The sequence below is a fragment of the Netta rufina genome (assembly GCF_964035555.1).
Source record: "Netta rufina genome assembly, chromosome: 13".
Lineage (NCBI taxonomy): Eukaryota > Metazoa > Chordata > Aves > Anseriformes > Anatidae > Netta > Netta rufina.
Genome location: NC_140136.1, coordinates 13,844,008 through 13,870,534, shown reverse-complemented (window position 1 = coordinate 13,870,534; position 26,527 = coordinate 13,844,008). Strand labels below are relative to the sequence as shown.

The following is a 26,527-nucleotide window of genomic DNA, read 5'->3' as shown; positions in this document are numbered from 1 at the left end:
CACTGCAATGTGTATATATGCCCCCAAACAGCCATTTCTGGTGCCACTTTGAAGTCAGTCCAAATCTCCATCATGTGATCTCAACAAAAGTTTTGTGTAAGTGTAAGCAATGCAAACGTGAATGGCAGGGTGAGTCAGTATGTTAGAAAACCTTCAGTTTACAGCTAGAACCTTCCCCATCTGTCTTTCATAGAAAGACTTTGTAGGAAAAAGCACTGTTATTAGCAAGCATTAGCTGGAATTTCTGGTTAAGACATGATACAGCTGTGCAGTAAAACCACTGAACCAGTTCGCATCAATCCTCTAAAAAATATATGAACACTGAGTAGGAAGGAGGACTTTACCTTTTCTTTTGTGGCAGAACATAGTTATCCACAGGTTTAACAATGTATGGCTGATGTGCTTTTTCTTGGCCTTGTTCTTTCCCTGCAGAGGACAAGCTGGAGCAACAGCATTCTCTGTTTACACACTACAAAGACCCATGTCGAATTGGTCCTGGAGAGGATAAACCATGGGCAATCGGTAAGACCCTCTCTAGCCATCATTGTATGAACATGTTCTTGTCTGTCACTCACAGAACACCCACAAGCAGCTAACTGGCAGTGACAATCTGTGGAGACCAAATATTTGCAAGGGGTATTTCTCTAATGTAGTAACAATATTGTTTGTGAATCTTAACAATGTTTTGTTGAATTTTAATCAAGAAGCAGACATCTCAAACTCAGGTCCATATACTAGAGTTTATGCATTAAGCTATTGAATGCCTTCTCACACTTACTGTACTTCTTAAATAACCTCTAGATTACTTTGCAAAAAAGAGAGCCAAGTTATTGTTTCTGTGCTTTCTTCCTGCAACAAAAACATGCAGCTTTTAATCAGTGTTCCATTTGGCATTACAGAAATACTGTAAGTGAGGATTTACCAGTATTTTAACTTTACTGTGAATTTGCGGAGTTCATCTTATATCAGATTTCACAGAACTCAGATCTGGTGAAACTCATTTGAGCTCAGTAAAGTTCTAGATCAGGAACTAGTTTTTCTTCAGAGGAGCAGTTTTTAAGAATTTTGAACTACTTAAGAATGTGGCTTTACTCTGTCATAGCAGGGGAGAAAAGTTTCTCTGCTCCTGAGGAAAATCAAAGGGCAGAGACAACATTTTGAAAGGTGGCTTTAGGGAGGCTGGGATAGAGGAGTTGCTTGTGAAGACTAAACGAAGCCTGCTCATCTAGACCGGGAGGAACACACAGGCTAGTTCCCTGCCACTAGAAGAACCTACTACCTTTTGCTAATCTCTTGTGCATATAGGTTGAAAATGAAAGGAACAGTTAAGTCAAGAATTATTAAGGAACAAGAGAGCATTCAGATTATAGAAAAGAGAAGCAACAGAAAACACGAAGCTCAAATTTAGACTGGAACACCTGCTGGGAAAACCTAAGAGGCTTAGGGTAGGGACTGTGCTTAGGTAAAATGGAACAGAAATCATACGGAGGGAGACAGCAAAGGAATAGCTGAGGTACTAAGGCCACGTATCCTCATCAGCACTGTTACCATTATACCATTATGTTACTACATTTGTTCTGAAAATAAAGAATCCCTCAGACTAAAAGCCTCACTTAGTCAGGTGTGAGATGCAGGCACTGTAAGAAGTACTCCTATGGTTACTATTTCTGTGAATTCACAGAAGTGAGTATCAAGAGCTTTCAAATCAGAACAGCGTTGTGTCCCACCCCTGCCACATACGCAGTCTTCACATACCTGTGTGCCAAGAAGTTTTCTGAGAGGCCAGTAACAGACTGCACGCTGGGACAGTCACATTTCCCTTTCTGTTCACAGGTACCTTGCTGGATCCTGAAGGATTATATGATGATGAAGTGTGCACTCCAGATAACCTACAGAAGTATGCAACTCCTGATCCTCCCACATGCTCTAAGTGATTCTTTAAAAAGCCAGTTAATTGCTTGCTATTTAACATTTCACAAATTGAGAGGTGTTTCAAGGACTGTAAAAAATAAATTATTTTTTCCTCGAGGTGTCTTGGGGCAGAGGGAAAAAAGGGAAGGAAAAGCATCTGTTTCTCAGCAGTCTGTTGGAATTGGCTTCAGTGGGTGAAAAGTTGAGAGCAACTGCAGTCAGTGTTTTTGCCTCTAGAGTTGGTCCTACCTGGACAGGCTCCCAGGCCAAGAACTCCGAGCATGACTGATAAGGGTACGCAGTCTGAAAACCCCTCGCCAGGCAGCCAGTTCCACGGTGATGGCTCTGCAAAGGACAGAAACAAAAGGAAACATACTTTTATTCAAGTGAAAAAAATCATGAGGTTTAAAACACACCCCCCAACCAAACAACCCATGCTAGAAAGCTTGCAAAACTTGATGAATATAAAAAAGCAAACTCACAAGTAGAGGAATTAATTAAAATAGCATATCACACATAACTAGGAATGGCTGATCATTGTTCAGTGATACTAGTATGGCAATGCTTTAAAGAGGATTTGGTACTGAGAAACAGTATTTTTGTTTTGAGCTAGTGGACTTATAGCAAATACAAAAATTATTAATTTGTAAGAGCATTTTTATTCACTTAGTGCAGTACAGGCTACCCCTGGTGGTCTTGGTATGTTTTGAACACATCTAGGATCTTAATCTAAGGTCTAGGACATTTAGGATCTTACTTAAACTCTAAGGTCTACGTTTAGTTTATATTCAAAATATAAGGATTTGTTGCAGCAAGTCACGCTTTGCACATTCAAAAGCCTGCAAATTTTCTAGGCATTTCTATTCACGTGTTGAAAAACATGAATTTAGTACATGTGAAGAGGATTTTTGGGAAGCAAAAGTAAGGTAATTTGGCCTCTGCAATCAAGTTTGCAAATGCAAATCTGTATGTGGGTGTAACATTCTATTTTATGGTTCCAAGAGCAAGCTTGGAGCTCTTTAAAAAATAAAATCTGTGTTTTCAAGCAGCCTTTTGAGACAATCTGTCACCAAATTAATTTGGGGGGGTATCATTTTATTCCTTGAAGAGTTGCTTGTATTTAGCAATTAGCTTCCACTGACAAATACATGAATGATAAATAGGCATTAAATGATCAATACAGGTTTAGAATATTACTCATGCTACCTATGTATATGCACAGCACCTCAGTTGTGAGGTAACTCAAGAATATTCTCGAATTTTGGTAGCAGAATATACACAAGAATTTTTTGCCTATTATTTTCTCCAATGTGTTTTTCTTTTAAACCAATGAAAAAAATTACTTAACAGGAATTTCAACTAGCTTTTTATACACATCTGCAGGGAAGCTAGGAGCTGAACATGTGAATTATGTAAAGGTGCTTTTATATTAGAGAAATCATCACTTCCACAAGAGGCCAAGAGAGCCAGTCCTCCCACATCTGCAAGGGACTGGTAAACGTAATTGTAGAAATTACCAATCAATTCAGTAAAATTCAAAGTCGTTAATGGAATCTGGGCTTTAAAGATTTTTTGAAGCATTTTTAAAAAGCATTTTTCCCAACATACATAAGTGAAGTATTGAGGGACTATGGAGGGCTATTGAGCACTTTCCAGCTCACAAGGGTTGTCCATATATGCAGCAAAACAGAGTACAGCCTAAAATCGAACCGCTCTTAAATTTTTCAGTAAAACTTTGATCAAGCTTTACAGATATTTAAAGCAGACATTGAAATTGGCAACGTAAGCTCTTCAGAGAATTATTTCTCCATCAGCACTCTTCTGTAGTTTATAAATAAAATTAAGTAGTTCACATTATCAAACTAATTAGGCCATGAAAGCACTAGAACAACTAGTTCTTAAGTATCTCTTTAATGTTAAGTACAGCATACGTAAAACATTGGAATAGACAAACCTACTTGATACAAATAATGAGCAAGCCATTTATAATTATAGAACAATTAATAAGCTAGACGTAATCATCTGGGGCCCTCCAGCAATGCTAGGAGCTGCACAAGGTTCTATTCAGAGAGGCTTTGTGAAATGTACGCAACTGATCGTGTGTCACAAAGATAACGCTCACCTTCAGGCAAGGACTGGAATAAGCCACTTGTCTCTAAACCCTGAACGGTCTGGCACAGAAGAGCACCTTACAAGACAGCTAAGAAACATGATTTAAAAGCAAGTTTTTCTAGACTCCACAAAACTTCCTGTCTCCACTGCCAGGTAGTGGCTCCCAATCCTGGGCTACAGGCAGAACCACCACTAAGAGCTATCCTTAACTCTGGCACTGCCCACCTGGCTAAGAGATGCTCCCTTACGGAGTAAGTTTATGGCTCCCTTACAAACACCACTCTTCATGTTCCTCTGTTCATGGCAGCTGCAGGCAGTACTACAAAACCAGTGTCCAGAGAAATACAACTTTCACGTTTAAACTGAAGAGCTTCAGTCCCAAGTAACTCCAAAAAGGAAAAACTGAAGTTCCAACTACCTTTCTAGCTTGCCTTTCTTTGTGTCCTAGGAGATAAGGCAATTGTTCTGAAAAAAGTAAAATAAATCAGATTTAGTTGTGCAACAGTCATAATTAGTTATGTTCACTTAAGTTGTTAGTACTTAACCGTTAGTATGGCATAGCTGAATGTTTGGCAGACACAAAAAGTAAACTGTTATGTGTACGTGATAGCAGTTTTAGTCAGAAGCACGTACATGCCCAAGTATAATAAATTCTCCCCAGGTATTTGAGATTAACATTTCTCTTCCATGAGCAATTGTGCAAGTTAAGTGAATATCTAGTGTTCACAGACATTCAAAGGGAAAGAGATGAAGCTAAAACAAATTCATCTTTCAAATTAATGCATGCACATTTTTGTGCACAGTACTGCAGCAGTAATCAGCAGTTTCTTCTACTTTGTTTCTTAATTGGCTTTGCCAAATATAAATACAATTTTTGAAAGAGGTCAGTTCCATCAAAGAGCTTGCTTTCTTGGATCAAGAAAAAGGATTTCAGGAAGTCAATCATTTGCAGTAGCTCTTTGTAATATCAGCTTGCAATTGGGGTGCAGGGAGTAAGCTAATTTAACGTGAGTTATTAGATGACAGTCTGAAATTGAATAATACATAAAAGGAAGCTTACTTTTATAAATTGGTTACAATAAACTCTAAGAACCTTCAATACTTCACTAAGTCCAAAGGGAGTTAGAAACACTGTGATTAAATAACCAGCTATATGACCATAATTTTGTCACTGTTATTTTCTGAAGGCACATGAAGTACTAGCAGGCATCAATTGACCCAATCTTACTGATTATAACGTTAATGAGACCTAATCAACTGTAACAAGTGCTATGTCCCCTGTCACCATCCGGAGCTTTCCAAAGAGACAAAGCTTGACAAAGAAACCACGTGAATCTAAACCACTAAGACACATCATGACAATCTCACATTTTTTCTCTTGTTTTTCCCTCATTCTGTACACTCACATGCATAAAAAAAAAAACAACCAAAGAAAAACAATCATCAAAAACTCATCCAAAGTCAGAAACCGGGTGACCAAAAATATATTATTTTTTTCCCCCCAAGGTGAAATTAAAGGCTTTACACCTGCTAGAACCCAAGTTCATGGCTCAGTGGTTCTCCTGCAACAGTTGATGATGTAGCCTAATGGCATCATCAACTCTTACACAGGAAATCACAGAACCTTGAGCTCAGGGTTTGGCAGGTAAATAAAGGAAAATGATTTTCAGGGAAGAGACTTTGAAAAACATTTGCTTTCTTATTTTGAAACAGAAGAAACATGACCTCATCTGGCCCTCTCTTCGGCACAGTTACCATGCAAAACAGCTGTGACTGTACTTGATATAAACTATTGGCGTGTTACCCTGTGCATGCAGTTACTGCATGCAACTCCACTTTCACATGCACAACTGTCTGTTGTCTAGTGCTACTTCGGAAGATCTTTTAAATAGAACACGAGATAGTAACATGAGTTTCCTTTTACATCCAATAAAACAGCAAAACGATACTGCAAACATACAGCATAGCACCACAGAGTTATTGTACAAGACAAAGGGGGACCTTCAGGCGTTTCTACTCTTTACTACAGGATACTACACACAGCGGGCGGACAGGTGCCTGCTCTCACATTTTTATTCTCCTGGCTATAAGGGTAGGTGTGCAGGCCCACTGTACAGCATCAGCGATGCCAAACCCACCACAAGGCTGTAAGAGCACTGTTAGCAGAGGTACAACCTCATATTGAGAGACACACCTGGGAGGTTTGCTTCACGTTGTATATTTAGCAGTTCTGCACAGGCATTCTTGCCCTTACTGGGGATTCAGTGAGCTAGCGTAATGCACTAAGGGACAGAACAAGCCAATATCTAATGCCTTTTTTTATGTAATAGGGTGCTGGAAAGTGAAGAAGGAAGGAAAGGATACTTAGTCTATCCCACCAGCAAGAACCACAATTCCAGTCAAAAGGGGAGGAAGGCGTCACTGAAAGGAAATGGGAGGAGGATTGATTATATGCTTTATACAGAAGAAGGTCTCTACCTGGAATGGAAAGTGGTGAGTTTTACAGCTAACAAAAACAACCATAACTCACAAAACAAACTTTTCTGGATAGTTCTATAGCCCCTTCTGGGTGTGTTCCAGCTTATATTCCAAGAAGAACCTGGTGCTTTGCTATCTTCTACTGTTTGCATGCAAGTATTGAATGTGAAAGCCTACTACATAAATTTTAGATAGTTGTAGCAATCCTTATAGATGTGCTGCCCTCTATAAGGAACAAGTTTTTTGTTTTTTAATCTTTTCCCAGAGTAAGTGTTTCCACTGATGTTTTCCATACAAGCAGACTGAATACTTTTTAATCTTTTCAACCACCTGGATGTGCTTTTGTTATGCCTATGAAAATCAGCCCAAGTTGCAAGCCTCCAGTACAAAGGCAGAACTTGACACGGGTTAACTAGAACGAGAACCTGCCTTGCTTCACCTGTCTGCTGCTTCACACAGGACATTGCCTTAAATAGAATTCCACGATGAAAAAGAAAGTAGTCCACCATAACCCACTGCAATTACCACGGAAGGACAGGCAGTCAAGCATTTCAGTGCAGCTTAGCAGATCATACCTCGATCTGTCTGTGCACTCTGTGAACATGGCTGCTGAGCAGCTAAATTCTGAGGCTTCCTGTTTCAGATGCAAAAATGCCTGTGGTGCATCTGTGTAGTAAACCCATCTTATATTCACACAAGCAGCAAGTCAAACCAATATCTGAATAGTTTTGACCCAGATTAGGTCTTTGATAAGTCTCATGCTGACAGTAAAATGAGAAATGAGTGGCTAGGAAGAGACTCTTTCCCCTCAAGCCATGCTAGTTAATGCTAGCCAGAAAGCAGAACTACAGCATCCACGCTTCCTGCAAGCAATTCCCAAAGTACTGGCAAAGTAAGTAATTGGCCCACAGGAGGGGGCAACTGAATCGTGTGAAGAGAACGTTAAGGTTGCTACATCCAGCTTTTGGAAGCTGGGAAGCAAGCAGTATTTCCTACAGAAATTTAATTTGGTCCTACACAATCTTGCCAGAACAAAGGCTGGAATTGTGACACAAGGAGCAGGGCTCCTGATCACTTGGTAGCATCTCAGTCTAACGAAAGCAGACTTCCTTTTTAGCTGCATGCCATGCCTTGCACAGTACAGACCCCCAAATGTCTTTTTACTTTTGTTTCCTTCTGCAGGAAGTGGAAGAGTTCAGCTTTATTACCCAGCTAGCAGGCTTGACAGACCACCTACCAGTAGCAATGCGTCTCATGGTGTCTACAGGAGAAGATGACCCTTAAAACTGACCAGCTTTGAGAGCTTAGAAGAGGGAAATGTTAATGATATTAAGAAAATATCGCAAGTTAAGGACGAACTATTCTGGTGCCACGTTAGGAAAGATGACCAGACCTGACCCAGGCTACTCCCCAGAACGTACCAACAATGCAGGATACAAAAAGGGAAGAAATTGAATGGGTTGTGGCCAAAAGCCACTGTCACAAGTTGCTCAGGCAACAGGGCAGGCCTGTACTACAATGCTTTCACTGTGGACTGAACGGAACCAAGATGGAAGTCCTAATTCCTTCTGAACCAGTGCCATTCTTACTAAAACATGTTTTTATACTAATATATAGCACAATTTAGTTTGTAATTAGTCTGTGAGTTAGTGCTGCTCAATGGTTTTTTGCATAATTTCTTTGTATAACTACGAAGCTAACGCTTTTTTTCTTTTCTTTAGCCTGTTGAAGTTGTAGTAGCGTGCTTGCATCAGTAGCATGCGCCCGCACTGCATGCCACTCTGAGATAAACTAGTCAGTAAGATACCATGGGGAATATCAGAATGGAAGCTAATTCAAAAATCAGATACCAGCCAAAGCAAGGCATTCTGGGACTGGCAAACCCTTCTGTCATAACACAAAGATCTTAAAGCAAACAAAAACTGATTTGCAGAACAGTAGTCTCCTCTCCAATTTAAGGGTATTTTAAAAAAAACAAACAACTGAATTAAGGCATTAAGAACACAGCTGTACCACCCTTCTTCCAGCTGTGATGCCACTGAAATTGTGAAGTGTTTTATCCGAATAACGACTCCAGAATTGGACTGTTAGTTTTCTAAGAGCAAGTTATTCCCTTAAGAAATATAGTTCCCCTGTAATGTCTTTTCTTTATCTCCCACACGTGGGGCAGTTCTGAATTATGGTATGGGATGATGTATGTGTTACAGTAGAGTGAATAGATTTCTGTAGTACCAGAGGTAACACCAGAGCCAACATTCTGCCTTAGCTAGAAAGAGTAAAATGGGCAATAGCTTGTAAAATGCATGCTAGATATAGGGTTAACATAAATATAAGTGACATTTGGGGGAAAAAGTGTAGACCAGCTTATGACTGGTAAGGCAGGATTCACTTAATTTTCCAAAGGAATCAGTACACTTAAAGGGAAAGCACAGCATGGGCAGCTAGAGTAACTACAGAACTGTGACTCTCAGTGTTCAGTAACTACTTCTTTGAGCAGACCGTAGATGCATGTCTGTGAGACACAACTCTTCATTCGTTACACGCTCACAGACTTAATAGGGGTCTTGCCATCTAATTAATATGTTCTTTCCACTGCAACTCTTTAAAAGTAGGACTACCCCCACTTTGCCATCTTATCCCCATGACCTGACTTCCTTAGCCTCTGTAACCTTAATGAGAAAAATAATAATAATAATAAAAAAAAAAAAGACGAAAGAAAAGCTGAGAATCGGGTCTATAACTGGGTTTCTTGGCTTTTCTAGGGCTTTAAATTCAGAAGGGTTTATGTTGCTGGAAGAACAATTAGACCCCTTGCATTTTAACCAATACTTAGTTTCTTCTGCCTAATTCCTCTTCAGTATTAGAGGTATTTCCTCTACATTGCAAATTCCCTGTGTTGAGAAGAATTAATCTAATAGTTATACTTACTCCATTAAGTAAGCTTTTTTAGTTCTGCTGGCCACAAACTCCTGAAGATCTTGTTATAGTTTAGTTTCTACCTACTAGGAATCAGCTTAAGCTAAATCAGAATAAACTAGACTTACATTAGAAATCCTAGTCTGCGCAGCCTCTTGTACTGGCTTTACTACAGCAAACAGCAGAATTTATACTTAGATCAGCCTGATTTTGCAAGTGGAGAAACTTCATAGTCAATGAAAGTAATGGACTGACAGTATTGGCTAATTCCCAGTAGGCGTCAGGCCACTGCTCACACTCCCAATGCACCCGATGTTGACACGTTTTATGCCTCACTCCCAGTCCTGGCATCCCTTCAGCAGAGACTGCCTCTTGCAAGTGTACTGTGCCAAACCATGCGGTAATCTGCAAAGCGTAACCCATGGGGACTCAAAAATGGAACCAGACTCAAATCCCCTTTTTGATAAAATTAGGAATTCAAGTTTACAGCATCAGAGACTTCAGTGTACTACCCCAGTGCACCATCAGTTTCCCACTTTGTATGTTTCTCTTTATACAGAGGGTGCACGTAAGTGCAATGTGTTTTTCTTGTTTCTTATCTTTCCATCCAATTCAGAAAGACTTGTACCTGAAACAATGCTTTTAATCCTATTTTCTACCTTGCTTGTATTTTATTAACCTTTTTAAAAAAGAAAAAACAAACAGTATCAATAGCAATTTGTGTGCTGTCCAGCAGCTATTTCTCAGTAGTAAGATTAAATATAAGGTACAGTATTTTTAATAGCTTTCCTAACAATGTAAATTACAATTTGATATCAGTTTCACTAAGCATCAGTTGCAGGAGCTGAATTTGACACTGTGTGGGATATAATCATAAAACTACTGCCAAACAATGTTACCTTATTTACAGTAAAACTAACATTGTCTAAATTACTTCTAAATTAGTTCCATGGCTTTGTGCTGACTTAAAACAAGGCACTTTTGTCAACTTTTTGAGATATGTTGAGGAATATTTTTTCAAATTTCAGGTGAACTGTTTTAGATTTTGATGTTCTGAAGTTTTTCAGTGATCAAGAAAAGGACAGTTGTAAAATGTTCTCTTTAAACTGTACACATACATTTAGCTAGTCTAGGTAGTTCTTACCGATTTACTGTCTTACAGATCTAACTTTGCAAGAGACTGATGGTGGGAGGTACAGCTCCGTGGCACCACTGTACAGATGCTCCTTGCTTTTTTGCATTGATCCTGTGCCTTCTGATGCCTTGATACGCTTGCAGGAGTTAGAGAGCATATGTACCAGTAAACTGTAAAGAACAGACCTTTTTTTTCCAGAAGAGTAACATCCTGGAGAAAAATGAGTTTGTCTACACAACTACTACAGTTCCATATCCTATCTCACAAAGAATCATTCAGACAATGACTGTGCTGGCAGGATATCAATCATTACAAGCCTTAGACAGATATTATGTAATAGCATATTTGCATACAAAAAAAAGAAAAAAGAAAAAAAAAAAAAAAAAGGCAGAACATGCCCAGGAAATTAAAGCCTGGATAGCTTTTTTAGATGTCAATCCTACCTTGCTGAAGGACAGCATGACCCAATTTATTAGTAGGATGTTATTTATAAGAAATTTGAGTTAAGCTTACTCTACTGCTGCTTACCCCACTTTGTACAGGAGTTTTAGGTATCTTCAAGAAGTGGGTGATAATGCTGTAATTGGTTTAATAACTGCCACTCAACATGGATACTGTAGATGATGTGTCATCTGTTTTTATAAAAGCTAGATAACATCTTCTGTTTCTCATGTTCAATTTGCATTTTACAACAGCAGTTCTAGAACAAGTGAACAAAAGACATGAACGAGGACAGCTGAAAACTAAGAACTTCCAGAAGATTCAAGGATGTCAGGTCGTTACAAAGTTGGTACCTTTAGATTACTTCAAAAACCCAAGGAACAGAAAACACTCCATACGTAGCCTTTCAGGCCTTCAGATCCAGCTGTTTGTCTGAGGGCCTGAAAGGGATACACAGTCCACCTGCTTTGCACCACAGCTCAGCCACTCAGGACTAGGATAGTAATGTTTATGTACAGCTTCATGCTACGTGAAAAAGTGTTTACTATAAACAATTCAGCTGGTGGCCAGCTAGTTTTGTCATCACCACAAACCGGATGCTTAATAGAAGCAATCTAAAGCAACTAAACATAAACTGTACCACAAAATGGCTCCGACAAGCCTGCAGGCCTCGGAGGTGTGGCCTGCTTTAAGAAACCCTTGAGGAAGCTGTCTTGTGTAATGAGTTTACCTGTCCTGTGCTAGAATTATTACAAGGTTTTGTCCCAGAAGCATTCTCAGCTAGTCTGGCTTCAGCTAGTCTGGCTAGACCCTCAGTCCTACGTGTTGGATAAGACAGTAAGAAACTTCTAATTCCAGTAAAGATTTTTTTTTAAACAGCCTTTGTTTGGTGGTCCAGATTAAGCAGATCTTACTGTCTCCAGTTTGGTCTCTGAGCCACCCTCAGATCACAGCAGCACATCAGTGTCAGCACATATCATCAGCTCCAAAACAGTATTTTTACCTCCTCCTGGCACTACAGGATGAGAACAGAAATAACTACAATCCAAGCACTTTGAAAAAATCCCAATTTTACCATTCATGATGATGAGGGTCAAATTGTTACTGAAGGTCTCATTTTTCCATGCCATCTTGTTTTAAATATAACCTTGATGCTTTTAAAAACTTGTATTATTGCTGAGGTTTAGAAATCCTTTAACAAGAATAACCTTTTTTATTTCGATAATTTTTCGGTATTGTATCCTTCTGGGACCTAATGTTTTTATATGGTAAGCACACACCTTCTGACATTTTGTTATAAATGTATTAAAAAAATAAAAAATTAAATATTTTCATTGGTTTCTTTGCCTGTAAGAAAACCACAATCTTGGACCTGATAAAAACAAGGTATTTTGAACAACAGGGAGAGGTTTTTTTGTCCTTTATTGGTGCTGAAAGGAATAACTGGTTGATGCAAACAAGATAATAAAATTTCAAGGCTCAAATGTTTCTTTGCAGTCCCCTTCTTCTGGTTTTGTGGTGTAGAGTCTGATATCACTAACGGAAATGTGACTCTAACATGCAGTGGCATTATTACACATTTGCCTGCTTTCTCATGGGGGGATCGAGCATGGTCTCACTGTGCTACGCCTGTTCTAGAGAAGCTGCAGAAAATAACAGGTGAAAGACCCAAGTGCTTTGAACTCAGCAGCCACTCTAGCTTCTACTGCTCAGCTATCCCCAGCACACACCCCACTGTTTTCAAGGCGTGCAGCATTCACACACGCATGCACAACGCCTGCCACGGGCTGCAAAACGGAACCCTGCACCTCACAAGTTCACGCTTCGAGTACAAGGACATGCATTCTACGTTGCGTTCCTCTCATGTTTCATGAAACACTTCGTGAGAACAGCTTATTATGCAGTTGTACATCTCGCCATCTCAACAGTTATCTAGTCCCTGAACTAACTGAAGCATATATCGAAATCTATACGCTGTACGAAGTTAATCACAAAACAAAACCAAGATGTGTACATGTTCTTAAGAAATCTAGTGATTTCACAGAACAGTGTCAAGGGAAAAGAATCCTTCTTAGGATTCTTAGTAATTCTGGCTTTCTGAACAGTCCCCAAAGTCTTTTATAAAGCTGGCAGGGAATCCCACCCCAAAGGATTATTCCCTCCACAAGCAGAAAGGAGGAAATAAGTAGAATGCAAGTGATTAAGGAAGGAGACAGCGCACACCCATCTTGTCACTAGCTCAGGAAGGAACCACTTCATCTTCTGAGACAGGATGTTAGAGGGATCTCTGCAACTTTATTGCTGTGCAGTTGAGTGTCTGCACCCGATGCCACCACCGCATTACAATTTTGCAGCAGCAGACTCCTAGCGTGTGGCTCTCCTGCAACACAGAATCCATTTTTCCATTGTACGAGTTTGCATTATTACATCAGCACCTTCTGAGTGGCCTCCCCTGTGCCAAGTGCTACAGAACCACGAGGCTTACAGAACACAGTCATTTCTGAGCATTTGCACCTTCCAGACGTTTCACTAAGAAGAACAAGTACGGAAAGGCGTAGGTCTTTCTCCCTGCTCCTCCTGCCCTGTGAGTTTTAGTGTAGTTTATTATGGACCGCCGCCTGCAGCTGCCTGTTGGTCAGCCCTGTAACTGCAATGCCATCTGCCTCTTTGGCTATCATACAGATTATCTTGGCAGAGCACCCATTAAAATACAAACCTCCCCATCCCACTGAAAATTCTGATCAGAGTGCTGCTGAAACCATTATTTTCCTAGCCCTTTTCTTTGATGATTTAATACTTTGATGTACTAATCCTCCTTCCCCGTCGCAAATAATTCAAGTTGCTCATCTACATTTTCATGGCCTTTCAAAACACACGCTCTTACCCTCTCCTGTTGTTTATGACTAACCCAGATCTACCACCTCCCATGTTTGTAAGCGCTCCACATTTCCTTCCATACTTTCCCTGACATTTAGGGAAGGTTCCAGGCAGCCATTAGAGAAATCAGTGAACTGGGCTTGCGGGGATGACTGGCAGGAAAACAGCAATTCTGATTCCCATCTTCTACATAATGTCAGATTTAATAACTGTTCCTTATAACTGTGAGATGTGGACAAGGAGAAATATGCCTTAATTGCAGCTAAAAGTAGAAGGAAGAGAGCAGAGGAAAAAGTACATGAGGGCAGTTAGACTTTGGATCACAGAATCACCGTCAACATTTAATCTGAGCCTTAAATTCATTCCCCTTCTTTCCCTCCCCAACCCTTTACATGTCTGAGAAACGCGTCATACTACTGCAAATAGCATGAGCTCCTGAAGTTGTGCTCAGCCCTACACGTCTCAGTGCCTATGCCAATACTGTTGCCTCTCACAATGACGCTTTTCCCATCTTTGGACTCAACTCAACTGCCTTCCCCTGTTCATTACGTCCTGCCCCCTCTTTCTGTCTCGCTCACAGACCCTTTGGGTCAGAAGACCACGTCACTGCCTGTTTACACTGCACCTCGTCAAGGAAAGCACCAAGAAACATAAAAACATTAAAGAATAATCAAAAGAGTGGATTAACTGTAGTAGAAGTGTTTCAGCCTTCCTGTGTGCTTTAAATGATCATATTAATTGAAAATGATTCCGTACACAGACATTTCCCTCTACCTTCCTATTAACATACTAGCTTTTAGCTTCCTGGCTGTCAATACTCAACTGTACATTGCATAATTCTTAGAGAACAACACCTGCTTACTCTGCTTCTCTGGCATTGTTCATAAACAAGCTGGCACGTCACCTTCCCTCAGTTCCCACACGAGAACGTCAGTCACCAACACACGCCTGCAGTTTTTCCTCTGCTGCCAAGGTCTCCCTTTCCCTTCTGTAAGCAAACCTTTGATGTCTGCAAAGCCCAACCTGGCAGAACAACTCCAACTGCTTGAAGTGCTGAGGCATACTTAGTAGGCCACGTGTGTCAGAATACCCTTTATCCTTACAAACACTGCAATAAAAGCCTACAGCTTCACAGATCAAGTCGTTGCCACTGTTATACTATATTTTTAAGAGCATCTCCATCTTTGTCGAATTTTTAAAAATACTTTGAGCCTCTCCAACTTCATACAAATCAAAAAGGTTAAAATAAAGTTAACTTCACTCGCTTTATTGTTACAGAGTTGTTGACTAACACTGGCAGAGGCTTCGGTAGCTTTGAACAGATCTCAGTCTCACATTGGGCATAATGTCACCATACACAAACCTAAAACATGATTTCTTTCACTGTCTTTATTTAAGAGACAAGACACCTGCTGCAGTTCCTGATTCCAATACTTTACATACAATTACACATGGCTGTGCTATTATTGGATCTCAAGAGCAAAAATAACACAAAAATGTCATCATTTACGAAGCTCTGATCCCTACTGTTCGAATTCTTATTTTTTAAAACGTGTTTTTAAAGTAATCTGCTCACACCTCCAATATTAAAGTTCCCCACCCAACATAAAGATGTGGAAGTACATAGTTATGCCAGTATTTAAAATAAAATCATCGCTGTCCATCCCATATCCCAGACAGATATATATAGATACCTATTAAACTGAAGGAACCTGACTCACCCACAAAACCCAAACAGAAATGCCAACAGAAACCCAGTTAGCTCAAACCAAACCCAGAAGAATTCAAACATAAAACCCTCCAACTTCTATCGCAATGATTTTATTATTGCACTTCACAATTGTCTGATAAAAGCTCCACGTGACCATTGCTTAGAGTACATCAGATTTTTTGCAAAGCTCTGATGAAGCTCCTCAAGCCATGGCAATGTGTGTCAAAAGCAGCCAGAAGCCTCTTAAGTCCCACTCCTATTTGCAAATGTTTGCAATGTTCCAAATCACAGCAACGCTGCTGTGAGTGGACTGAAAATTGATCTCTGACCACTTTTCACCCAGCTAAAATGGAATTTGCCTCTCAGATACACACATGAAACACTGTATTAGCCAGTAATTGATATAAAGTCTTCTGCCTTAATGATATAAAATGCAGGACAATTACTAAGGCACTGCGGTGTTATGCCAGAGAAACACAGCTGTTTGGAGAATGGACAGTAACATCTCGAACTCAAGGGCAGGGGAAGGGGGCCCTGCCCATTTACCTGTGAGCTCTGATAATCACAGAGGCCTGACAAAGGACTCGCACAGTGGAGGTTGGGATAAAGCTAAGAGCTGCCCTATTCCACAATAATACTGCTGCCATTTTAAGATTTGGGCAAATGCAGTAAAAACTAACGACGGGATTTTCAGCACTGCACACTAGAGCAGACAGCTCTGCATGGGCAGCCTCCAAAGAACCTTGCTTCTTTCCAGTGCCGAGACGTGGGAGTTTGTGGCCTGAAGTCACCTAAAGGCAGGATATTCTAAATGGATCCCACTGCACTGAGGGGGTAGAGATGGCCATGCAGAGGGGGAAGGTGGTGTCTTTCCACATCAGATGTAATTAGGAACCCTTGTTCTCATCAAAGAGGTTTTAAATTAGCAGAAGACTTAGCTTGAACACTCTGGCCCTGCTGCAGTTTGGGTAGGTTCCTCATTCCTTCTAACTAGGTATAATCCAAAACATTCTTTGTCTTTGCATGCAACAGGTTCTTAAATACCTTTCAAACGCCAATCCCAAGTTTTGAATACCCAGCAAAATCCAGCTAGATCTTCCTCTGCAATTAAAAAGTCAATAGCAATGTTGTCAGCTACTGCAAAGCCAACATTTACTGTTATGTTTGGCTCGGTAAGGACCTGCAGGCTATCAAGGAACAACAGGCAGCTTCAAGTCCCGCAAGATGGCAAATGTAAAAAAATTCCTAGGCCTAGTACGGTGCCAAGCACAAAGCTAAATATATTTCTAATGAAAGGTGTATCACACAAGACAAACTGATTCTCAGTATGCAGCCTAGTCCATTATCTCAGCCCCAAATTAAGGGGCTGTTATGAAACAGGTATTTAAACTCTATTTTCTGTTTCTCCTTAGTTACATATAATTTCCCTTTTCCACATTTGCTGAGAAAGCTATTTATAGCTGCCACAAACTCAGACTTTTAACAAACTGTGTCTTTTATCTCAAAATAAGCACATAAGAAGGACTTCATGCTGTAGCTACTTCATTAATTATGAGATTGGTGTTCTTGGAACTCTGCGGCACACACAAACTATTGGTGCTTACACTGGTGAGATCCCTCTTACCCACAGCTGACCTCGCGTGTGCTTCCACCTCAAAGCAGAACCCTGGGGTTACCATTCTGCAGCTGTTTGTTCCAGGGTTAGAGCAAATTAGAAGCTGTAAACATAGCATTTATGATACACAGACAGAAACAAATGCTGAGTCTGGTGAAATGCTGGGAAATGGCCCCCTGTCCAGGATAAAAAGCCCTTGTCCATGACTGGATGCCCAGAGGCTGACAATTAGAAGGTTTCTGACCACAAGACCAGTGAAGTTCAAAAGCAGCTTCCAAATGACCACAGTGGAATGCAAATAAAAATAAAAATAAAAAAAAGTAACTGCTTGCTTTTAAAACAAGAGGGTGGTGTATCTGTAAAGAGAAGAAAGATTATATGCATGAGGCTTACCCCAGGCAGGGACCAGACAGAGCAAACCAGAAGGTCCCACTCAGTCCTGTGTTTGGTTTAAGGACAGGAGAAAATTACAGAATTTCTTTTGCTTCTGGGCAGTCATTATTTACAAGTGCATGCATAATTATCTATTTGGGACCTTGCTTGTTCCCAAAAAAAATAAAAAATCATGTTTTAAACATAAGCAGAACTGCCTTTTGCTACCAGAAACTCTTCAGCTATGAATAACTCCCTGTCAAGGCGCTGGGTAAGAAGATCATACTTCTAGCTCCCCTCCGGCACGGGGGAGGCAGAGGGCAAGGGGGTGGGAGAGGGGGACACTGGCTTGGCAGGTGTACTACAGAGACACAGGAGCATCACAAGAGGAAAAAAATGTTAAGAACATGAAAAAATATTAAATGGCCCTTAGTTATTTTGATGACATTCCATCAGAATATACAGTTGTGGATAGTTTTATTTCTGAGAAGCAAGGTTACACCAAGCTTGCCTTTAGTTTTAATGTAAGCTTTTATATTAAACCTTATTTGAAATGTAATTCTATGATTAGCTGTTGCCCAGCCAACCTAGGGAATGCAAATACAGACTGTGTCAAAAAGAGACTCATAGCTCTCAGCTTTCAAGGGAAGATAAAGAATGGAGCAGTGTATCTTAGTTCTCAGCTAGAGGCTGAGACACAAGCAGAATATTCTTCCCTTCAGCAAAGGGATATAGGCAGCAGCATCCAAGAAAGCAGCAGGAAGCTGGCAGTGGATATAAGGCATTGCATCGATCCGAACAGATGATCTCCTGTGAGAAAATACCTTTATTTATTCAGGCAGACTACACGACTTAGCTGACTGGCACCATGACAAACACAAAAATGGCAGCATTCTAAATGGGACATGTTCTCCCATTGAGTGAGGCTTCAAAGGAGGGAAAGAAAAAAAAGCGGGGGAAAAAAAAGGGCTAAACAGCACTTAGAAGCACCGCATCATTTCCTTATCACAAAACTCCTGTTGATAACCCAGTGACTTCCACTGTGGAACAAGGAACCTGCTGCCAACCACATCTGTACATTAGCATAGCTACAAGGGATAATTAGAGGAGTTCTCTCTCCACAGCACAACCCTGACACTAACCTGTCGTGGGAAGAATTGCTTGGATCATACAAGGTGCACTTTTGGAAGGAAAATGCTACTTATAGCCCCACGCTGCTGTTTTATTCACATGATCTTTAAACCTCAAAGAAAACCATAGCCCAACAGCACAGGCAGTGCATACGAACACAACAGGAAACTGACCTTGAAGAGAGCCCTCTCTGTGACAAGCACAAAAGAAAACAGAGAAATTGAATGTATTGTCAATACATACCCATGAAACCTGTGGAGTTGAGTGCCCTAGTAAACTAGGCAGAGAGACTGTTCTATACTGAAATATGAAGACACAATCCTTCCTAGATCTTTTCCTGCTTTCTTCCCTTTTTGGAGACTTATTTGATGCATCTTGCAGGGTGTGTTTCAAGGTAATGCAAGTGAGGGTGAAAAATCATTTAACATGGAAGTTGACCTTACCATTCTTTTAGTCTGCTGTGCAACATAAAGGGAACTGCTAGTTTTTGCTGAACACTAGTCATGTACTATGCAAAAAGAGAAGGGAGGATAGGTAACAGAAGAGAGACAACTTCCCTGCCAAGTTTCGTGCAAAGCAGAACATGTAAGAAGCGCTGATCTGTAAACAGAAGTACAGTTAGAATCACCCTTGATCTACCGTGGAAACAAACAGATGTCACTGTGCTTTCCAAGGACCTTTGTCTACATATCCCCTGTGTCCTGTGAAGATAAAATTGAGTCAATTAAATAAACTAACAGAATGGAGAAACTTTTAATAGAAAATAACCTAAAAATATGAACACCAGGACACATGCAGTTAAACCTAAAAAAAATGAGCTTCTGATGTCCTCTTGAGAAAATGGCTGCAAAGACACATCCTAGCTTAATACATTAGCATAGTTTTCAGCACAAGACCATAAAACATTAACGTGCCTCCACAAGACCTTCATCCTTCCTCACGCTATGTCTAGAGCCTCAGGAATAGTGCTCCCTAATGCTACAGAGGCTGAATGAGATACATTTTGTTGTCATCTTACCACATTTTCCACACGCCCCATCAGTACCTTCAGATAAAGTATTTTTTGGTTCTTTTTCCTAGCCTGGCACAGCTCCAGAAGCATAAACTTTAGATGAGACCTTACTGTAGGGAGAAACACCTTTTGATTAAGAGAAGTCCCCCTAACTCTGGGAGACTTTTGGCTTGCTTTTGTGTTAGCCTCTTGAAACCTCTGCATTGCTCTCAGGATGGACAGACTGGTCCGCATGGCACAAAGGAGGCAGGAGGAATGAGAGTTTTGCCATTGATTTTGGCAAGGCCAAGGCTCAATGAGAAGTGAGCCATCACGTGAACTCTGTGAACTGAACAACACTGACAGATTGACAGTCCAAAGGCCATTCTAATCACTAGGATGGGAGCACACTACCTGAGACGCCTAATCACAGAGACAGGTAGGCAGCTGAGGTTAATCTGTATCAGCTCCTTCACTTAACACAGGTGCTATGATAAAGATGCATTTTTTTTTAATGGCAAGCGATTTTCTGTTTTAAAAGAAGCAGGGATGACTAGCTTTTAACATAGCGAACCCTCCCCTGAGCGTTCAGCCTTGCTTGTATAAACTACAACAAAATTAAGACTAAAGTTAATCCAAAACTGAAATCTGTGACCAACATTTTCCTTTGATGCTTCCCACCCTCCCACCTTTTTCACCTACAGTAAGGAAAGGTATGATGTAAATGCAAGCCATAACACAGAAAGGGTCCTTAAAGGGGAGCAGAAAAAGAAAACAAACAAAGAAAACCTACTGCCTTCTGCTTTTTTGTCAGTCAGTGTGGCTTGAAAAATTGCTGTTTAGAGATATTTTATTGTTCGTAAAGAAAAATGAAAGTTTCTCTGCAAACTGGACGTACAAACAACTAGCTCTAGTGATAAAGAAATCAAGCCTTTTGTTTTATATCTCTACAGAGAGAGTTCAAAGTATTTTTTCCTCTTCAAAAACCTTCCACTAAAAGGCCATAGGACAGAGGCTTCACTCAACGAGAAGCATCATGGAGAACTCTTGGACATCAGCTAAGGAGATAAAGAGACCCTAATTGCTACTGCTGTTTTAAAACACCAGAGGCATAAGAATGCAATACTAAAGCCACCGTCATGTCATCAGCTGATTTGGTACAAAGTCCCAGCATGCCAGGACACACATGTGGCAAGAGAGCAAGCAAAATTATATGGTAGGAGTATTTTTGTCGCACCAGTTTATTACCCATATGTGTGCTTGGTTTTCTGAGTCTCCAAGTCTCACAGACGGCACTCGACACGTAAAGTTTCACTTCTGAAGTCCCACTGTTCTCCTAACGCCATGAAACCAGGCCTCCGACCTACCGCCCCACCACAGCCGCCCCCTCGGTGGTTTTACGCCTCAGGGCCAGACCTATCCCCGTCCCCCCTCCTTCCCTCCCCGTCCCGTCAGCACAAACGCCTCCTCGGCCCTGCTTACGGCTGCCTCGCCCAGCCGCCGTCCCTCGCCGCCTCGTCTGCTACAGCGGGGAGAGCCGGGGGGTACGAGGAGAAAATGGCCGCCCCCTGCCCTCAGGCGGCAGGAGGCCAAAATGGCGGCCAGCCTGAGGAGGGGGCTCGGCCAATCAGGAGCGGGCCCGGGCCCGGGCAGGTGCTGGGGCTGAGGGGAGCGGGAACGCGGCTGACGTGACCCCAGTTGAGGCGGCCCCAGTGCGACGCCCCCCGACCCCAAACCGGCGGCCCTGGGGGGTCAGCACAGTGAAATTCCAGTGGGATCCCCAGCTAAACTTGCTCCTGGCTGCCTCTCCCATCCCCTTCCCCGGCTGGAGGCTCCGGAAGAGTCGCTTCGTTGCTAATTAGTTCCGCATGCTTTCACAGCCCTTTCTGACTAGAGACAGGGCTGATCATCAATCCTTCAGTGTAAATGACTTTGCAGTTGCCTGTGAAGTGGGTATGAGATTATGTATGTAGGCCTACAGCACAGTCACTTCAATGTTTCGTAGAAATATTACAGTTGAGGAGAAATATGACATGTTCAAGTGCTGTAACGAATGCTGTTTGTCTCTCTACCAATGCCATTCATCGCAGCAGCTTGATTTATTTGCTGATTCTCAGGGTTGTGAATAATTGGTTTCTTAGATACTCTTTAACATGAAGCAAGCAGTCGCTTTATTGGAGTACAGATATAGCAGGATCCATCAGCCTTGAGAAGCAGGAGCCCAATAAAGTGCAGTGCCCATTATTTCTTCCACTGCAAAACTGCCACTCTCCACGTCAGAGAGTGATGTACAAGGCATGAAAAAGCAGAGGTTGCAGAAAATGAGAGGAACAAGAGACAACATCCACAGCAAACACACTGCTGCTGTAGTACATTAGGCAGTTGCACTTGAGCAAAACCCTTAGGAAGGAGAAAAGGCTGCTTGTCCAGTCTCCAGGGTGCACGTCAGAGCTAACATACCCCAGGACCCACACAACTGCGAAGAATACCCTCCAGTGTAGGGCATTCCCTTCACATACATGAAGATAATCAGCTCTCATTCTTTCATTAGTGCCCTTGTCCACGGAAGAGGCATCCTTAGGGTTCTCAAATCCTAGATAAGAATCCTGCTGGGAAAAAAAAAAAACAAAAAACTGGGTCAGCTTTGTGACAGCCTTTCAAAACAAAAACAAAACCCTATGGCCTTATATGTATATACTTTTTTTTTTTTTTTTTTAAACCATGGTTTTAATTACTGAAGTATCCAAGGATTTGCTGCCTCTGAGCCTTTATCTGCTGTATCTCGGTCAAACCTCATAAGGCTGCACTTGAAATCACACTGCACTAAGAAAACAAATGATTAAAGCAGAGCAAGGGAGTCAGGGGATTAGTTTACTCTGCATGGCCTTGAGCAAGTCATTTTTAGCTCTCGAGGCCCTAATCTTACAGCGATCTCAGGGCAGATGAAACACTTTAACGCCTCCACAAAGCACTCTTGCTTTTTCCTCATCTGAAAAATGTGGATAATTATACATACCTCTCTCTGAGAAAAAGCGTCTTAATCATTAATCCACATTAAATGACTGGACACATTGAGTTTGAAAACAAGTACCAAACCAAATTAACAGTTTGCAATGTCCCCAGAGTCAATAAGGGCTCACAATCATCACTAGAAAAAATATCTAACATTAAGAAGCTATAAGTCTCTTCCCCTCCTAACAACCAGCTGTAACTACAAATAGAATACAAAAGATGAGTGCCTAAATGAATTAGTCTTGAACTGCATCCTCTATCTTGTTAAATGCAGGAAGCCTACATAGAGCAGTTTCAAAGGGACTAATGAAGGAGAAAAGCAAGCTCCTTGATCCCAGTTCTTGAACTGTCCAGCCCTTAGACAAAAGGTACCCTTTCTGCAAACACAGGAAGAAAACTTGCAGCTGCCATGACTTAAAATACCTTTTAAATAAAATGCAAGACTTGTCCGTCATCAGGACTAAGACAATCTCACTTTCATAAAGTATTATTCACTTGGTGTACTTAACATAAGACATCTCACCTGCCTTTTTATTGTAGGTGCAAGTCCATATTAGTCTTACTAGCAGTTATCACTGGTTTTGTACTAGTTTTCTATTTCAGTACATGTATGTGTATGTATCTTATAAAATCACAACCATTTTATTTGTACAGGAAATGAGATAGCTGCATTGAAAGTCTGTGCACCTTTCCTTGTAGGAAGTAAATAGGTATGAACTGAAAATACATTAAAAAAATAAAAGTGGGTTTTCAGCACCCTCTTGTGGATTAGTGGTGTGATAACCACACAGTAACAACCACCCAAGTTTTACTAAAACTTTCATCACAATTCAATGCTACAGAAAAGTTATTTTTTGCAGCAGAAACACAATAGGGAATTTAAACGTGAATGGCAAAACTTTCTGATTGATGATCATTCTTAATACATAAATAAAACCTGTGTCTTCAGTGCAAGCATCTCTCGTGCCACAAAAAAAAAAATAATCATGCAGTTACACACTGGCTCTCATGTAATATACAAGCTATAATACTATTAGTTCAGTGGCGGCAGGGGGATCGTGTCTCCTTTAAAACATGCATCTATGCCTGCAGGCCTAGTCAGGATCAAACCTGTTGTCATTTAGGGAAAAAAAATGCCTCTGGTGGCAGCACAGAGTAAGTTTCCTTCCAAGAGTAAATAGGATGTTCTGCTTATTAAGATGCCAACAGCCAGAAGCTCTTCAACTCAGCACATCATGGCAATGCTTCTGTCAGGTCTGGGAACAAATAGAAGTCTAAATGTTGCTGCTGGGTAGATATGTTTTTCTGATAAAATGGCTTTTTTTTTTTTTCTTCCTGTGTGCCTGCAGTAAAATGCCTTGTGGAAGAGGACAGATGGAAGTATTTTGTTTTGTTTTGCTTTAAAAGCACACATATGTAAAGAATGCCAGTATCCCCTATAAGAAGCTGTTTTCCACACAATTTACATATCACACTAGATTTTAAATTTTACCCTGAAGAATTTACAAAAGCCAAGGAATACTGATATATATGCTAACTCCTCCTAATTACAGGTGAACAAAGCTTCCCCTCATTCACCCAGATTCTTATCAACACAATCATCTTTTGTATGTACCAGAATTTGATGAATGATGTGACCTTTGTGAAAATGTTCCAACTGTAAGGGTTTGCTTCAACATAACAGCTTCCAGCATGTTCTAATCAAATCCCCAAAGCAGTTTCAGTGCCTGTCTGAATGCATAACTGTAACCAGAAACCATTCACAATGTTGATAGCCCTCACAGAGGATTAATAGATGCACAAGGTTTCCCAAGCACATTTATTAGACAGTTTTTCCCTCTAAGGAACCCACAGGTGTTAAAATATGCACAGTGCTCCAGCTTTCTAGCTTTGCCCCCCCCTCCCCTTTTGGACAGCAGCAGCGTAATTACTGCTCCAGGCATTTTGAAACTTAAGATGTTTTTCATCACATGAAGATAATGTGATTCATACTAATTGCCATAGTTCAGTTCTGGAAGCAGAATTCTGCAGATATGCCACTTATGGCTCCTTATGGCTTTCACTTTCACTACACCAACCTATGAGTCTCAATAATGTCAAGTCTCTCATTATCAAGATGGTTTAAGAACACCTCTAGGTCACCATGCCTAATACCTACTGCAGTGACCACACATCTCCCACATATAATACTAGTAACAAACTACAAATTCCCATCAACATGGATTTCTTCCATTTTGCACATCAGCAAATTATGTTGATTTTTTTTTTTCCTTAAGTAGTATGATTCAGGCACATATGTATACAGTTATCTTTGAGAAGGTTAACATTAGACATTAAAATACTGTAACCTCAGTTGTGGTTTTACTTTCGTATTTTTAAACATATAAATTCTAATATATTGCTGTCTTTTCATTCTGTGTTCCCTTCAGAATACTGTAAGCTTCTGTTACAACCTGCATCATTTGAGAAGTAAGTGTAAAGCACCTTCAGAAGCCTTTTGTACAGCAGAACAGCAGTTCAAACTTTCTGTGTCAGGCCACAGGAGGCAGTATCTAGCTGTTTTCTGCTGCATTCTCCCCCGAGAAACTAGAAGCTACACAGTACATTCAGATTTGCACAACTGTCTTTTATTGATGTTACATATAAATATGATATTAATATAAAAATGCAGAATTTTCGGAAGTATGGTAATAACTACTGGGTCTAAGATGTCTGTCAGGAAAACAGTTCTGAAAAATTTAGCAATATTTTAGATGGCTTCCAGGTCTATAAATATGATCACGCTCTTAGGAATTAAAATTCCTACTCACCAGAATTACATTTCTTGGTGACAAGGCAAAGTAGAGTAGGCTCCTGCTCCCTCATGGCTTCTTTCCACCATTCCTATCACTTGACAGAAGTTGCTGCGCAGAGGAAACGGGAGTAGCTCTGGCAAGCAGTTATCCCTGCAGCTGGCTGACATAATTTAGGACAGAGAGTACATTGATTTTCTATTTCACTTAATAGATCACACGTACAAAACAGATACAGCAATTGATTGTCCATCTAAATCAAAATTAATTGCACACACGTGGTCACACACTGCAACCTCTGCCAATATGATTTAGAATGGAACTAAGAAAACCTCAGCTGTGGAAAACATCTATTGCAGAACAACATACAACTTACCTGAACTTGCAGATATCATTCAGACCACTGAGGGAATGAGTATAAGCCAAAACTTTGATCATATACACACATTATACATATCCTACAAATGTGCAAGTTTTGAGACTATGGCTCTTTTTCTTTTGTTTCTGGTCAGACAATTATCAGTTTGTCATTTCCAAATAACCTGATTATGTACATATTCTAATCAGGTATATCTTTCCAAACTTGGGCCACTGTCTCTTCGGAAATGCAGCGTATCAGACTCTAGCAGAATGTCAGTCCAACATACTTTAATTTACCAAACATTTCAATCTAATACTGACCACAATGTACATTGCTTTTCCTTAATATGTGTACTAACACGTACTGCTACACCTATGTAGCTTGACTTGGGGTTTCTTTTTGTGCATTCTCACGATTAGTTTCCATTTTACAGCGGCAAAAGCAAGCCTAAAAAACAGGTGTGTTTAACTAATTTCTATCTAATGTCAGTGTAAAGATTAGTGTCTTCATCCACTGATATACCATGTAATAGCCAGTACATCAATTGTTTTTTATCCCCTTAACATTTAAAACCCCAAAATACCACGTAGTTTCACAATGAAACAGATGGCAATAAGTAGGTGTACAGATATAATATAAATCCTGTTGGGAATACAGGTCCTTAAAACATTT

At 40.6% G+C, this 26,527-nt stretch overlaps 1 protein-coding gene and 1 long non-coding RNA gene across 2 annotated transcripts in view; one reads left to right on the top strand and one right to left on the bottom strand.

The window, feature by feature from the left end:
* The window catches only part of SMPD3 (sphingomyelin phosphodiesterase 3), a gene marked incomplete at both ends in the record, with an annotated part of 32,591 nt that extends 24,806 nt beyond the window's left edge, over window positions 1-7,785 (top strand). The window contains 4 exons of the mRNA XM_084294763.1: window positions 433-522; window positions 1,834-1,897; window positions 6,354-6,516; window positions 7,684-7,785. Of these exons, the coding sequence (XP_084150889.1) occupies window positions 433-522; window positions 1,834-1,897; window positions 6,354-6,516; window positions 7,684-7,785 (419 nt within the window). The remainder of the gene's footprint in view (window positions 1-432; window positions 523-1,833; window positions 1,898-6,353; window positions 6,517-7,683) is intronic.
* On the bottom strand, window positions 374-21,259 carry LOC311214262. Its single transcript, XR_014618829.1, has 3 exons — window positions 21,173-21,259; window positions 2,161-2,256; window positions 374-495 (listed from the first exon to the last, which is right to left on the bottom strand). It is a non-coding gene; the product is annotated as an uncharacterized lncRNA (long non-coding RNA).
* Between the last annotated feature and the right edge of the window lie 5,268 nt (window positions 21,260-26,527).